Here is a 15769-nt window from a genome sequence, read left to right on the forward strand (position 1 = left end):
TTCTGTGCTTCAGAAAAGCATCGTTCATTTGGGCAGTTGTCCTGCTCTCTAAGCTTGTTGAATCTTTGAGGCTGTTTTTCTATATTGTTATAAATAAACAGTATGTCACACCCTCAGCATGAAAGAAAAAGAATAAAATACACACTAGTTGTTTTATATAATTGCTAGGTTGAAGTGTGTTCTTTCATTCTGTGAGGATGTCCATAGAAATATCATCAGCCTATGACTCTGGGGATTACTTACTTTCTGCATCTGCATGGGTTACAGCCATATGAAATTTGAAAAACGCTATTCAATGTATTTCCACAATTCTGAGCCATGCAGGGCTCAAGTGCCTGGCCATGTTATGCACCAGATGCATTTAAAGGTATTGTAGTATGTGAACTTTTGAGATCTCTACAGTTCACGCATTTATTTTGGACAGTGAAATTAAATTGGGCTATACTAATCTTCTTCCAAGGGTAATTATCATAATGTTATGAAACTAGACATATGAATACTCATACAGTGCTAATGCAATGTCATTTGATTAGATGAGACAAGATATGTAGATTTTAGCACCATAGTTTCTGGTTGAAATATTTTTTCTTTTTGTAGAATATGATTGAGAAACATTTTACAAAGAGGGCCCCATGCTGTGATATATAATTGAAGTTATTTTTTTTTAATAGAAGACTACCAAGGACATATAGGGATGCAATTACAGTGTCACACAACAGTACTGAAGACACCATATATCACTAGTGTACATGTGAAACAATATGAACTACAGTATATTAGAGATGGAGGTTTTTTAAATTTCTTTTGTTGAAAACAAATTATGGGGTCTTTTTACTAGCCATTTTAGCATGTGCTAAACGCTAATGCGCCCATTATAGTCTACGGACACGTTATGTTATAGTGCGCGCTAGAACGGCTAGTGCGCCTTAGTAAAAGGACCCCTATATTACCGTATTTTCACGCATATAACGCGCGCGTTATACGCGTTTTTACCTACCGCGCATACCCCTCGCGTGTTATATGCGTGAGCGCGGTATACAAAAGTTTTAAAACATAGTTCCCACCCCGCCCGACGCCCGATTCACCCCCCCAGCAGGACCGCTCGCACCCCCACCCCGAACGACCGCTCGCACGCGCTCCCACCCGCACCCGCATCCACGATCGGAGCAAGAGGGAGCCCAAGCCCTCTTGCCCGGCCGACTCCCCGACGTCCGATACATCCCCCCCCCCGGCAGGACCACTCGCACCCCCACCCCGAACGACCGCTCGCACGCGCTCCCACCCGCACCCGCATCCACGATCGGAGCAAGAGGGAGCCCAAGCCCTCTTGCCCGGCCGACTCCCCGACGTCCGATACATCCCCCCCCCCGGCAGGACCACTCGCACCCCCACCCCGAAGGACCGCCGACTTCCCGACAATATCGGGCCAGAAGGGAGCCCAAACCCTCCTGGCCACGGCGACCCCCTAACCCCACCCCGCACTACATTACGGGCAGGAGGGATCCCAGGCCCTCCTGCCCTCGACGCAAACCCCCCTCCCCCCCAATGACCGCCCCCCCCCAAGAACCTCCGACCGCCCCCCAGCCGACCCGCGATCCCCCTGGCGACCCCCACGACCCCCCCACCCCCCTTCCCCGTACCTTTGGTAGTTGGCCGGACAGACGGGAGCCAAACCCGCCTGTCCGGCAGGCAGCCAACGAAGGAATGAGGCCGGATTGGCCCATCCATCCTAAAGCTCCGCCTACTGGTGGGGCCTAAGGCGCGTGGGCCAATCAGAATAGGCCCTGGAGCCTTAGGTCCCACCTGGGGGCGCGGCCTGAGGCACATGGGCCCAACCCGACCATGTGCCTCAGGCCGCGCCCCCAGGTGGGACCTAAGGCTCCAGGGCCTATTCTGATTGGCCCACGCGCCTTAGGCCCCACCAGTAGGCGGAGCTTTAGGATGGATGGGCCAATCCGGCCTCATTCCTTCGTTGGCTGCCTGCTGGACAGGCGGGTTTGGCTCCCGTCTGTCCGGCCAACTACCAAAGGTACGGGGAAGGGGGGTGGGGGGGTCGTGGGGGTCGCCAGGGGGGTCGCGGGTCGGCTGGGGGAGCGGTCGGAGGTTCTTGGGGGGGGCGGTCGTTGGGGGGGAGGGGGGTTTGCGTCGAGGGCAGAAGGGCCTGGGATCCCTCCTGCCCGTAATGTAGTGCGGGGTGGGGTTAGGGGGTCGCCGTGGCCAGGAGGGTTTGGGCTCCCTTCTGGCCCAACTACCAAAGGTACGGGGAAGGGGGGTGGGGGGGTCGCCAGGGGGGGTCGCGGGTCGGCTGGGGGGGCGGTCGGAGGGTCTTGGGGGGGGGCAGTCGTTGGGGGGAGGGGGGTTTGCGTCGAGGGCAGGAGGGCCTGGGATCCCTCCTGCCCGTAATGTAGTGCGGGGTGGGGTTAGGGGGTCGCCGTGGCCAGGAGGATTTGGGCTCCCTCCTGGCCCGATATTGTTGGGGAGTTGGCGGTCCTTCGGGGGGAGGGATGTATCGGACGTCGGGGGGGGGGCATCAGGCTTTCAGGATGGGGACAGACCTTCAAGGGGGGACAGTGCACGGAAGTCAGGGGGGGGTGAACGGAGAGTCGGAAAGTCAGGGCGGGCGAAAGGAGCGTCGGGCAGCATGCGCGGTATACCCGTGAGCGCGGTATACCAAAGTTTTTGTACATATCATCGTGATTTCTGCGCGCTATACCCGTGTGCGCGTTTTATACGGGTGCGCGTTATTTGCGTGAAAATACGGTAAACGGGAAAAAGTAATTTTTATAGAACAGCTTAGCTCTTGGGCCACTGCTTTACTTTCCATGTATTTAATTCATTTCTTTGATTGTACAAATAACATGGTAGAGAGGGGTACCCCAATCAGTAGTGTGATGACATTCATGTGTTGCTGGGAAAAGGCAGAATCAGTGCCCTATGTGAATGTTTCAGGGCACAGAAGGTGGCATATGACGACAATTATTTCACTGTCCTATTAATGTGAAGGCAGATTTTTGATAGAACATAGAAAATGTTTTTGTTTTGTATGATGAAATATGGTCAATCATGTTTTTTTTAAATAATGGATAACATTTATTATGTGTGTAATATTGTAATCTGCCTTGTTAACGGCGGACTATAAATAATAAACTATAAACTATAAATGAAATTAAGACATCTAAGTTGAGGCATGTCAGATTCCAGCAATACTTTAGAAAATGATTTGCTGACATAGAGTTTTTGATAACATACATATAGGAATGAATGTGAATGTGCCGGGTACATGCAGCTCAATGTGCAGCGGCAGCCAAAAAAGCAAATAAGATGCTATGAATTATTATAAAAGGGATGATAAATAAGACTAAGAATATTATAATGCCTCTGTATTGCTTACCTTGAGTATAGCATTCAATTTTGGTCACGTATCTCAAAAAAGATATGGTAGAATTAGAAAAGGTTCAAAGATAATAAAGGGGTTGAAACGCACCTCGTATGAGGAAAGACTAAAGAGGTCAGGGGACTTCACCTTGGACAAGAGATGGCTGAGGGGAGATATGATTGAAGTCCACAAAATCCTGAGTGTAGAACAGGTATAGGTGAATCAATTTTTTACTCCATCAAAAATTACAAAGACTAGGGGACACTCGATGAAGTTAGAGGGAAATACTTTTAAAACCAATAGGAGGAAATATTTTTTTACTCGGGGGGGAAATTCTACAACCGGCACCTAAGTTAACTGAAGAATACCATTAGAAACGGCTGAAGTGCCTAAATATAAGGCGTCAGAATTGCGCCTATGTAGGCACTTTAGGCTGTTGAATGCCAAAGTAGGCGTGGCCAATGCGGGAAGTGGCATTAGGTGGCCTAAAGTGCCTAAGTAGGCGTGATTCATGTAAAGATAGGTGCTGGAAATATAGGACTGGCAAACCCTGGCCTACATTTCCAGTGCCTATCTTTCCTGTAGGTGCAATTCTGAAATCAGTGCTGATGCATGATTGGCATGCAATTGGCAGCTGCTTTTAAGGCAGCCATCTATATCATCACTGGTTACAGAATTCGGCCCTCTGAGAATAGTTAAGCTCTGGAGCACATTGCCACAGGTTGTGGTAACAGCAGTTAACATACTGTAGTTGGTTTTAAAAAAGGTTTGGACAATTTTCTGGAGGAAAAGTCTATAGTCTGCTACTGAGACAGACATGGGGGAAGCCACTGCTTGCCCTGGGATTGGTTGCGTGGAATGTTGCCACTATTTGGGTTTTTGCCAGATACTTGTGATCTTCTGGATTGGCTACTAAGAAAACAGAATACTGGGCTAGATGAACCATTAGTCTGACCCAGTATGGCTATTCTTATGTTCTCATTTAAAAATTCTGCGATCAGCGTTTTTCTGAAGTGTTTCGACAGGAGTATTTCAATTTGCCCGTGTCTCAGGAAACTTTTCTTCAACTGCTGTTATCCACTTGGTTCTTGTATATAAATATACAATACATCAGGGGTGCCCACACTTTTTTGGCTCGCAAGCTACTTTTAAAATGACCAAATCAAAATGATCTACCAACAATAAAATTTTAAAAAACACAAAGCACACTGTAAGCAGAGAAAATGTTAATTATCATTTGTATTTGGGGATTTTATCAGAGGTCAAGGCAGATGACTTTAAATATGCAATGTCACCTCAGTAACAACTATACAAAAATAGACAAATATACCCCCTCCCATTTTACTAAACCACGATAGCGGTTTTTAGTGCAGGAAGCTGCGCTGAATGCCCTGCGCTGCTGTTGATGCTCATAGGCTCCCTGCGCTAAAAACCGCTATTGCGGTTTAGTAAAAGGGGGCCATAGTGCAAAATATAGACAGCAGATATAAATTCTCAAAACGGACATATTTTGATCACTGAATTGAAAAAAATCATTTTTCCTACCTTTTTGCCTGGTGATTTCATGAGTCTCTGGTTGCACTTCCTTCTTCTGTAAAGCCAATATTTATTTCTTTCTGCCTTTCTTTCTCTCTCCCCATGCCCCCTCTTTCTTTCTGTCTCCTCCTGCCCCCCTCTTTCTTTCTGCCTTTCTTTCTCTCTCCTCCTGGCCCCTCCTCTTTCTTTAAGCCTTTCTTTCTCTCTCCTCCTGCCCCCCTCTTTATTTCTGCCTTTCTTTCTTTCTCCCCCGCCCTCTCTTTATTTCTGTCTTTCTTTCTCTCTCCCCCTGTCCCCCCCAAGCCATTGTGCCAATTTCTCCACTTCCCTGATTCTTTCCCTACCCCCACCCCCAAACCACCAACGCGATTTCTCCCTGCTGCTTCCCCGTGCCATGCCTGATGTGTACAAGCGCCGGGCTCACAAGACTTCACTTCCGACGTCAATTTTAATGTCGGGGAGGAAGTTCCAGGCCAGCCAGGCAGCGATTGGCTGGCCCAGAACTTTCTCTCCGATGTCAGAATTGACATCGGAGGTGAAGTTTTGTAAGTCCGGCGCATGTACACGCCAGGCCTGGCTTGGGGAAGCCGCAGGGAGAAAAAGATCGCAAAGGCAACGCAATCGACTCGCGTTGCCTTTGCAATCTACTGATTGATCATGATCGACCATTTGGGCACCCCTGCTGTACATCATGGACCCCTGAGGAAGAAGTGTTTTTCGAAACACGGACCGTGTTGAGTCCGCACCATTCAACATCAAGGACTAAATTTGGATAAAATACTTTTTATTGATTTTTATTTTATTGATTTGAATAAAATTCCTGTACCTTGTACATTCCCTGCAGTTCTTTTTTGGTTTTGTTGTTGCTATCTCACTGCAGTGTTGTTTTTTGTTGTTTTACCTTATTTAACAATTGTCAATGTCTAAAACATGGATAGGATTAAACTGCTACTACTACTACTACTATTTATTATTTCTATAGCTCTGAAAGGCGTACGTAGCGCTGTACATTTTAACATGCAATAGATAGTCCCTGCTTACAATCTAATTTAGATAGGATATTTCAGGGTTGGGGAGGTTATAGTGGGTATCGATATCTGACAGCAGTGAAGGGAGTTAAGAGTTGAAAGCAGTTTAAAAAAAATGGGCCTTTAGCTTGGATTTGAACACTGCCAGGAACAGAGCACGACATATTGATTCAGGCAACCTGTTCCAGGCATACGGCGCCGCAAGAAAGACGGGACAGAGTCTGGAGTTGGCAGTGGAAGAGAAGGGTACAGATAAGAGGGGCTTGCCTGACGAGCGGAGATCACGGTGGGGGGGGAGCATAGGGGGAGATGAGTGAAGAGTGGCAACATATACATCTAAGTGTCAGCACTTATATGTGTAACTTGGTATTTCAGAACCTAGATATGTATGTGTCGACACAGAGATATATAAGTCTGCCATTCTAGCAAACTGCAAATCTAAATGCTGCCTATTAATATAGAGGCCACAATTATTCAGCACAATTAATTATGGGGTAAAAAAACCCCACAAATGCATGGAGGATGAAGGGGCCTGTAGAGCACTGCACAAAACAGGCTCTTTTCCAAAACCTAGAGGTGTTTTGTAGTAGCTGTAAATTCTGAGGTTGATCTTTGCAAGTATAGATATGCATTCCCCTCATATGTATATTGTATGGCCCCACCCTAGTCCCATGCCATAAGTATGTATTACAGATTTTCAAGTGTAAATCCTGGCTTTCTAATATCGGGTTTTCTATGTGCATCCAAAATATGTGTACTCGTAAATGCTGATATTTATATACAGCCTTTACACATGAAAACACATTTATAATATCTCCCTCTAGAACAAGTGTAAATTTGTGCATTGCCATATGTGCACTATGGAGCTGAATCTGAGCCATTTTTATAAAGGCACATAAATGCCTTTATAAAATAAGCTTAAAACTGGTGCCATGCAAAATCATAGGAAGCTTTTCCTACAATAGAAGTCTAGGGTACTTGCTTATAAGGTAACTTTTTTGTTTTTAAGCTCCCTTGCAAGTGCTTAGTTAAATTTTCTGACAAGAATTATGTTTTTTTTGATCCAAGTTAACTAGAACCTTTTTTATTGGATAAAGAATCTAAATTATGATGCTATTGATTTTCCATTCTCAGTTAGATGGAGGAATATTAAGAAAAGGGTCTGAAAGTAATTGGTGTAATATCTGCATAGATTTGCAAATTGCTTTGTAGATTTATTTCTTTTTGAATGTTCTTCTCTCCATTAATGTGGACTAGATTATTCATTCTTGCTATGTTTGTAAGAAATGAAAATGATTTACGGTAAATAAAATAAGCTTAAAGTTGGCACCTTTTTGGATCCTTTGTAAAATCAAGACTAATATTACCGTTTTGCTCTAGAAAAAGTCCATTCAGATTTTCACTTCTACAAATCTTATCACATATCATGTTGATAACTTTATGCATATTGTTTTCAAATTATATTGCTGGAAAAGGATAACTAAACATATAACAAAGATACCATTAAGTATGAGCCAATCTAAGTTACCTTTTTTATTTAATCCATTTCATTGCTTTTAATTTGAAGGCGAGACTCACAAAACATCAAGGCAAGTAGGCCCGGATTCTACAACCGGCACCCAAGTCAGTGGATGCCTTAAAAGCGGCCGCCGATCGCCTGTCATTTAGACCAGGGCGCCGGTTACAGAATCACTCCAAGATAGGTGGCTGAAATGTAGGCCAGGGCAGGAGAGCTATCCAATCTCTCCTGCTGGAACCACCCCACCCACCCCCACTCCGTAAGGTTACCGCCTCCCACCAGACCCCCCCAGCCCACCCCTCCTCCATCCCCCCATACCCATTTCAGCTCACCCATAGGAGTGGCCTAAGGGATCTGGCCAATCAGAATCTTAGGCTACTCCCAGTGCATCCCATAATGCACTGCAAGAGAGGCCTAAGATTCCAGTTGGCCCAAGTGCCTAAGACCCTTCCTACGGGAAGGGGCAGACTCGCCATTTGTGCGATGGAGGGCTAGCTGGCTGAAGGCCTCTGGCCGGCCAACATTATAAAGTGTGGGGGGTTCCGGGGGGCTGGGGGTGAGCTGGGGGAGTTGGAGGGAGTAGGGGTGGGCTGGGGGGGGTCCAGTGAGGGGACGGTAACCTTATGGGGTAGGGGGGTGGGTGGAGTGGTTCCAGCAGGATGGATTGGGGATGTTATGGGGGGCTGCCGGCAGGAGGGATTGGGCATCCCTCCTGCTGGGGATGTTAGCGGGGGGTGAGGGCTGTTGGCAGGAGGGATTGGGTATCCCTCCTGCCAGCTGATTTGAGGTCAGGTATGGGGGTTCCCTGCCATGACTGCTCTTAGCCAATTGTGACAGGGCAATTTCCCCCTCCAAAATAAGTTGAGCTAAAGCCACGATTCTGTTACTGGTGGCCAAGAATCGCGGGTTTGTGGAATCCCTGTCGCTCTGCTGATGGGGGAGGGGGAATTCCCCTGCCACGATTGGCTGCTGCGGTCTAGGAAAGATAGGCGGCTAAAATGTAGGCATGTTGGCATATGCACTATAGGGGCTTGTTCTACAAAGCTATTTTATAAAGGCACATAGGTGCCTATGCTGCCCTTATAGAATATATATCTTTCATCTTAAGGGAAGTGAAGGCTTAAATATCACAAAACCTATAAAACACTCCAGTCATATAATAATTCCAAAAAGACTTGAACTATTCAAAACAGACTCACAATGATGATAATTCATATTAATCTTTTTTCATCTTAAGTTAAAAAAATTCAGTAAATTATCATCATTATGAGCCTGTTGCCGTTATAGAGTATCCAAATTGATATATAGAAAAATAGCTTGTTCAACTAATCATAGAACATGCAACTATATATGAACAAACTAATTGCAGTTGATTTTTGTATATACCAAGTGTCTTGGGTGTTTGAGGTCTTGGTGTATATACAAAAATCAACTGCTATTAGTTTGTTCACATATAGTTGCATGCTGTTATAGAGTAGACACTTTTTTGGACTTCTTACATAAGTGTCCTGTTATAAAATCAGCCCGTAAAGGTGTAAATGTTTGTGTTTATTCTACTCATGTATTTTATAAGGTTAATAGACAAAAGCGTGCAGGACAATTGCGTGAGGAAAAAACGCTAAGACAAATGCACGCAGGATGTCAGCATGCTGAATTAAAAGGTAACTTTAAAGCGCTCCGAGGAGGGGTGTGTGTGTGGGGACCCCCCGATTTTACTTAGAAGTGTTGGTGCTGCCATTGGGGGATTTGAGGGGAGGAAACCCCCCCCATTAGAAAGGAAAGTGTAATTTTTCCCAGTGTTTTAGTGAAAAATTACAGTTTTCACTCACCCCCACTCCTCCCAGTGGCAGCGGCAACACTTCTAAGTAAAGTGGGGGGTTCCTCTCCCACACACCCTCTCGGAGCACTTTAAAGTTACCTTTTAATACAGTGCGCTGACGTCCTGTGCGCATCTGTCTTAACATTTTTGTCCCCGCGTGATTGTCCGGCGTGCTTTAGTCCCATCTCCATTTTATCAAATACATGTGTATATCCCCAATCTACCCAATGTACGGCCCTGGGAATACTTATGTGCCAATTGCATAAACACAGATACACAGTATCCAAGCACATGCTTTGTAAGCCCTTTGCTGCACATAAAACAGGCATTTCATTTGGAAAAAGATTTATAAAATCTCCCCTCACACTATTATTTTAAAATTGTTTTACATGTAAATGGAACAAATGTGTCTAGATATGTGCTAGGCAATATAAATAAGAAAAAATACACAGCTTACCTTGCGTTTCCTTCTACATTTTGGCAAAACCTTATCTGTTTGCTGTTCTACTGCATGATTTTGGCTTGGACTTCCTGTTTCGTTGACCCTGGTGTTCATAGCTAAAAGTACCTCAGGTAGATGTTCTGGAATTCTAGACAAAAAAGCTAAATCAATTTTGACCCAAAGGGCCTTCACCTCGTCACAATCCTTTAGAGGGGACAGGAGCTCATTTCTGCCAAAAGGGACTAATGTATAAAGCTGTTCTTCCAGGTCTTTGGATATATCATTAGTGGTCCTGCCATTAACTGAATTAATGGCACCACAGTTGTTGGCTCTGCTGGTGCTGCCGTTCACATCCTCCTTTGGCTTGTGATTATGGACAACTGAAGTTATCGTTGGTTTGGTTAAAAGCAAATCCTCTTGTTCAGATTCTGTGCCCAGGTCTGATGATGGTAATGAGGACCAAGACTCGGTCTCTACGAACTCTTTGGATTTTGGCAATGTCTTACTTGACCCCCTTGTACACCTCTTTTCACATGTAAGCACAGCAGGATGGGATTCTTTTATCTGCCCAGTTCTGTTGCTGCAAGGCAGCCTGGTTTTAAGTTGTTCAGAGGCATTACTTTCTACAACCTGACTCAAGACAAGTTCCTCGGATCTATAGCAGTTCAAATAGTTGCCACCAGAGGTCCTCTCTGTCCTTCTTGGTTGCGTTTTACAAGTTGCCTTTGTCTGAGGTGTGCTTTCTCCAGAAACAGCAGCAACAACAGGAACAATAATAGCTGGGGATTTTTGCTTCCCTCCTTTATTTCCTGGGGTTTTATTAGCAGTCTTAAGCCTCTGCTCCTCTTTGCTGAGGCACTTGTCCCTATGGCTAGTTTGGTAAGCCTCAGGGATTTTCTCACTTGCTTGCCTTTCATGCTTTATCTGGCCATAAAACTGGATTCTCTCCAGCTCATGGTTGTCATTATGGTTGAGAATGGCGTTTTTGTGAGGATTAACTTTGTTTAACCATTTATCCAGCTGCCACTTGTTCGATGACTGTTCAGGCTACAAAACAAACAGTAAGCATTGAGTCATTTCTATAGTAAACAGAATTTAAATGTAGTGCTGCCATGTTACTCCACTTTAAAAGGTAATAGATAGAAATAAAACAAAATCAAAATTAAAATAAGGTGATTTTTTTTACGGTATTAACTAAAATGTATTGTTAGCACAATAAGAAAGCATTACCTTATTATCCTTCTTTTGTTATGTTTTATTTCTATTAATTATAATTTCTTCAAAGTAAGTGCATTGAACAGTTTACCAAACTTTAAAAAAACCTTGAAGATTTGTTGAATTGGTTTGAAAAACTTTTTTTTAAACTCTGAAGCATATATTAAAAATCACTTTGGTGATTATGAAGGAATCATTTCAGATTTTCTCAGCTTGATAGACTCACTTCAGATATGTTTTTGAAAATCCAAGGAACTCTCAAAAATCCAAGCAACTCTAATATTTGTTTTGAATTTCCCTCAGATCCATTCTAGAGAACTAAAAAATTTTCTTCGGAGGATCTGGGGAAAGTTGGAAACTTCTTTTAAATTCAAAATGGCCATGACTTTGCCTGGTTCAAGTCTGACTTTGAAAAGCTGGAATCTCTCAGTCTATCACTATGGAGCCCTTTTACTAAAGCTTAGTATGCTCTAATGGAATTAGCACACATTAAGGCTTGGATTCTACAAACGGCACCGATATTGGTGGTCACCTAATATGTGGCTGCTGATCACATGTCAATCACGCATCGGTACTGTTTATAGAATCGTGTCTGTGGGAAAGATAGGCACCGGAAATGTTTTTCTGATTACAGCCTTAAATGAAACAAAAGGAATCTAAATTGTTGAGACATTTTTACCCTTGGAGTAACAAGTAACATCGAAACGGGCCACTTTGGAACCTGGCATTAAAGATAAGTTTGCCTTCTAAATAGTTTTTGAACAACTTGCTGACCAATATATGAGAGAATGATAATCTGCTGGTGGACAGTAGTATAAAGATTTTCTAAATATCAACTAAATATACTGAACATGCAATGATTGGGTGGTGAGGTGATAGTTTTGGGGTTCTCCCTTTGTTTTCACCTCCGTGTCTCTGAGCACTGATTTCTTTATAAGTTGATATGATCCTTAGGAACCGTGTTTGAATACATGTGAGTGAATTTACATTACATTTGCTATAGTTGCTTTAATCACTCACACCACATCAAGAATTTCAAGTTTCAAGTTTTATTAGTGCTTGATAAATCGCTTATTAAATATCTAAGCGATGTACAATTCAAATAAAATAGAAAGACAAATACAATGACTTTAAATAAAATATACTGGGTAGACATACATGAATCGTGAGGATTGGGGGGGAAAGTTACAATATGTTTGTAGAAGAAAAAATACATCAAAGGGAAAATAACTCATGGAAAGGTAAAAGAAGAAGAAGAAAAAAAAAATGTAGGATGTCAAGCCTAGGAACAAAAAAACTTCTATGTCTGGGGGTCAAATATTAAAAGCATCCTTAAAAAGATAGGTTTTTAAAGCTCTTTTAAAAGAAAAGAGGTCCTTTATGTCTCTTATGTACTGTGGCATAGAGTTCCACAAGAGAGGGGCAATAATTGAAAACATGTCTTGTCTTCTAGTTCCAATTATTTTCAGGGATGGAACTGTTAACAGATTTTTAGAAGCTGAAACATTGTATTGAATGAGCATTCTAGTAATGAACTGAGGTTCATTATGGGTCATAGATTTGAAAACTAGCAGTAATATTTTGAACGAAATTCGATGGGTAATGGGAAGCCAATGGGAGTCTATCAACAGAGGGGTGACATGGTCAAATTTTTTTGCATTGTAAATTAGGTTGATTGCGGTATTTTGTGTAATTTGTAACCTCCTTTTTTCTTTTTGTGGTATATTAAAAAAAAGGGAATTGCAGTAATCGATTTTGGAAATGATCAACGAGTGAATTAGTATGTTGATGGTCTTAGGTTTAAGGAACTTGGATATAGAACGTATCATACGTAATTTACAAAAACATGATTTAACTGTATTCCCTATGTTTTCATGAAATGAAAGCTTGTTGTCCACGATGATACCTAAAATTTTTAATGATGAAACGGAATCTAAGGGAGTGTTGTCTAGGACAAAGGTAGTGTCCAATGAGATGTCTTTTTTCCAAGGGAATAGCATAGATTTTGTTTTTTTTATATTTAAGGCTAATTTGTTGGTGTTAAGCCATTTTTTTATTGAGTCTAATTTATTATTGATTGTCAGTATTTCGTCTGGGTTTCCTGGATCAATGGGGTGCAATAGTTGGATGTCAACCCACCTGATGCTGCAAGATCCTCTCATGCCCACTCTAGAATTGTGAAGCAGGAATGATGCTCATCTACTCGTGCTTCCACACCGCCAACTTGAAAAATGGCAGTGCCTGACCTGCAGTGCACAAGGATGTCAAATTTTATTTTATTTGGCAGAATGTGCTGAAATGGGGAGGGGTAGGGTAGTTTTTTGGAGTGGGAGATATTGGGGAAGATGGAGCAGTTGTAAGGGTGAGGAAATTAGTTTGAAGGATGGTAATATAGTTTTGGGTGAGTTCATAAGATGGGGCTGTTTGGTTGGTAGATTTGGAGCGAGGGTCAGTGTTTTAGTTAGAAATTAGGACAATCCTTTTATCTTAAGGAGACTAGATTTGCACCATAGGAATCCTGTAATCTGAAATGAACACTGTTCTTCCAAGTCAGCTGCTAGACAGCCATTAACTGAAAGTGATTATATGATATGGTACACATCAGGGACTGCATGGCTCAGAAGAAAAGTCTCAGCCTTATAGACACTTTCAGTTTTTAAACCATCAGTTTAAATGCCAGCTCAGATGGCCTATGTAAAATGAGATGATGGTGGTCTCAATTCAATTCCAGGGGCCATAATAGAAATGTTCATTCCTCAGCTTCAGTCAGATTGCTAAGAATCCATGACTTCTGCCGCATGTCTTAGTCGCTAACTTTTGACAAGAAAACAAGAGAGAAAACCGAGGTATTTTATTTGCATTCATGGTTAAAGTTTTGTTTTGTCCATTTTCTGTTCATTATGTTGCCATGCTCTGTTTGAGAACTGACCCCTGAAGCAGCTGTTCTGGTGAAACAAGGAAACCTTGTGGGACTTGATAAGATTTCAGCAATGGTCGAGCGAACAATTTGAAGCAACTCTGGGTTAAAAATTAATGGCATACAACATTGTCTACCATTTTGCTAACACTTGATACTCTTCTGGCACAATGGACTGTTGGAAAGATTCCTTTTGAAGATGAATACAGATAAGTGGGTAATTTTATTAGATTTTGTTATATGGTTTTGAAAGACATTTTCGAAAGATTTTTTGGGGATAGTATATTTGAAATGTTAGAGAAATGAGACAGTATATCTCTAGGGAAATAGGGTTTTTATAAAGGACCGATGATGATACTAGGTTTTAAGAGGTTTCAGTTATTACATGGATTGCCTTCCCTGCCAGGTTTTGATGTACTGAGGTCCTCTTTTCTATCTGCATTTGGCTGATGAGTTTTTTTTTTATACTGGTGGAGAGGTAAGTTAGAGTTTTATATTATTTTTGCAACCTCTTTTATTACCTATTCAACTATATGCAATTGCAGTGTATTCATATTTAGTACAGTAATTAAGTCAAATAAAAGACCATTTTAGATTGGGTGTGGTGGAGAACTGAGACATTCACACCAGAATGTGCTCAGTTACTGCTATATTTTACAAAAGGTTCTTCTGAATGGGGAACCTTTTGTAAAATACCTAGAAGAATGCTGAAATACATTTGTGTTTGTTGACAGGTCCAGAAGGAGTACTGATTTAATTTAAATAAACTATGAAAAAAATTGAAAAATCCCATATTATGCAGGTTTCATAGCTGTAGCTAGGAACATATTCAGTACCAGTGGAGCTCGCTATTTGTTAAAAAGGCAGGAGAGAGGATCATCTCCCCCACCCCCAGACCGACATCTATAGAAACATAATGGCAGATAAAGGCCAAATAGCCCATCCAGTCTGCCCTTCTGCAGCATCCACTATCTCCTCCTCTCCCTAGGAGATCCCACGTGCCTGTCCCATGCTTTCTTGAATTCAGACACATTCCTCGTCTCCACCACCTCCACTGGAAACTATTCCATGCATCTACCACCCTTTCTGTAAAAAAGTATTTCCTCAGATTACTCCTGAGCCTATTACCTCTTAACCTCATTTTATGCCCTCTCACTCTGGAGTTTCCTTTCAACTGAAAGAGATTCGCCTCATGTATATTTTTTCCACATAGGCATTTAAACATCTATCATATCTCCCCTTTCCTACCTTTCATCCAAAGTTTAAATATTGAGATTTAAGTCTGTCCCCATATGCCTTATGATGTAGACCATCAACCATTTTAGTAGCCTTCCTCTGGACTGACTTCATTCTGTTTACATCTTTTTGAAAGTGCTGCCTCCAGAATCCTCTATAATAAAACACTAAGCACACATGCACACTTAGGATTTTGTGATAGCTGTCGCCATGCTTTGTCCCTCCATGCCAAATTCCATTTTGGAATACACAGGCGACTCTCCCCTCCCGCCCTCACTCACCAACCACTGCCGATGGCACTGCTCCTCTTCAAAGCAGCCTGCTAAGGATCGCGGCCAGCTGTAGCAAACCTCGCAGGCCGCTCTGCACCTAGGTAGCACATTCCCTCTGATGTACGCGATCGCGTCAGAGGGAACATGCTACCGAGGTGCAGAGCGGCCTGTGAGGTTCGCTACAGCTGGCCGCGATCCTTAGCAGGCTGCTTTGAAGAGGAGCAGCGCCATCGGCAGTGGTTGGTGAGTGAGGGCGGGAGGGGAGAGTCGCCGGTGTATTCCAAAATGGAATTTAGCATGGAGGTACACAGCATGGCGGCAGCTATCACAAAATCCTAAGTGTGCATCAGCGGTTCAAAGACACCAGGAAGCTGGCTGCAGGGGGAGCAGGGAAGAGGGACAGGGGGAG

At 43.1% G+C, this 15769-nt stretch overlaps 1 protein-coding gene across 1 annotated transcript in view; it reads right to left on the reverse strand.

The window, feature by feature from the left end:
* AFF3 (AF4/FMR2 family member 3) overlaps window positions 1-15769 on the reverse strand; it is a 568800-nt gene that overhangs the window by 125966 nt on the left and 427065 nt on the right. Inside the window, exon 11 of the mRNA XM_033950007.1 lies at window positions 9736-10767. Within this exon, the coding sequence (XP_033805898.1) occupies window positions 9736-10767 (1032 nt within the window). The remainder of the gene's footprint in view (window positions 1-9735; window positions 10768-15769) is intronic.

Source organism: Geotrypetes seraphini, chromosome 6 (genome assembly GCF_902459505.1).
Source record: "Geotrypetes seraphini chromosome 6, aGeoSer1.1, whole genome shotgun sequence".
NCBI classification, from domain to species: Eukaryota; Metazoa; Chordata; class Amphibia; order Gymnophiona; family Dermophiidae; genus Geotrypetes; species Geotrypetes seraphini.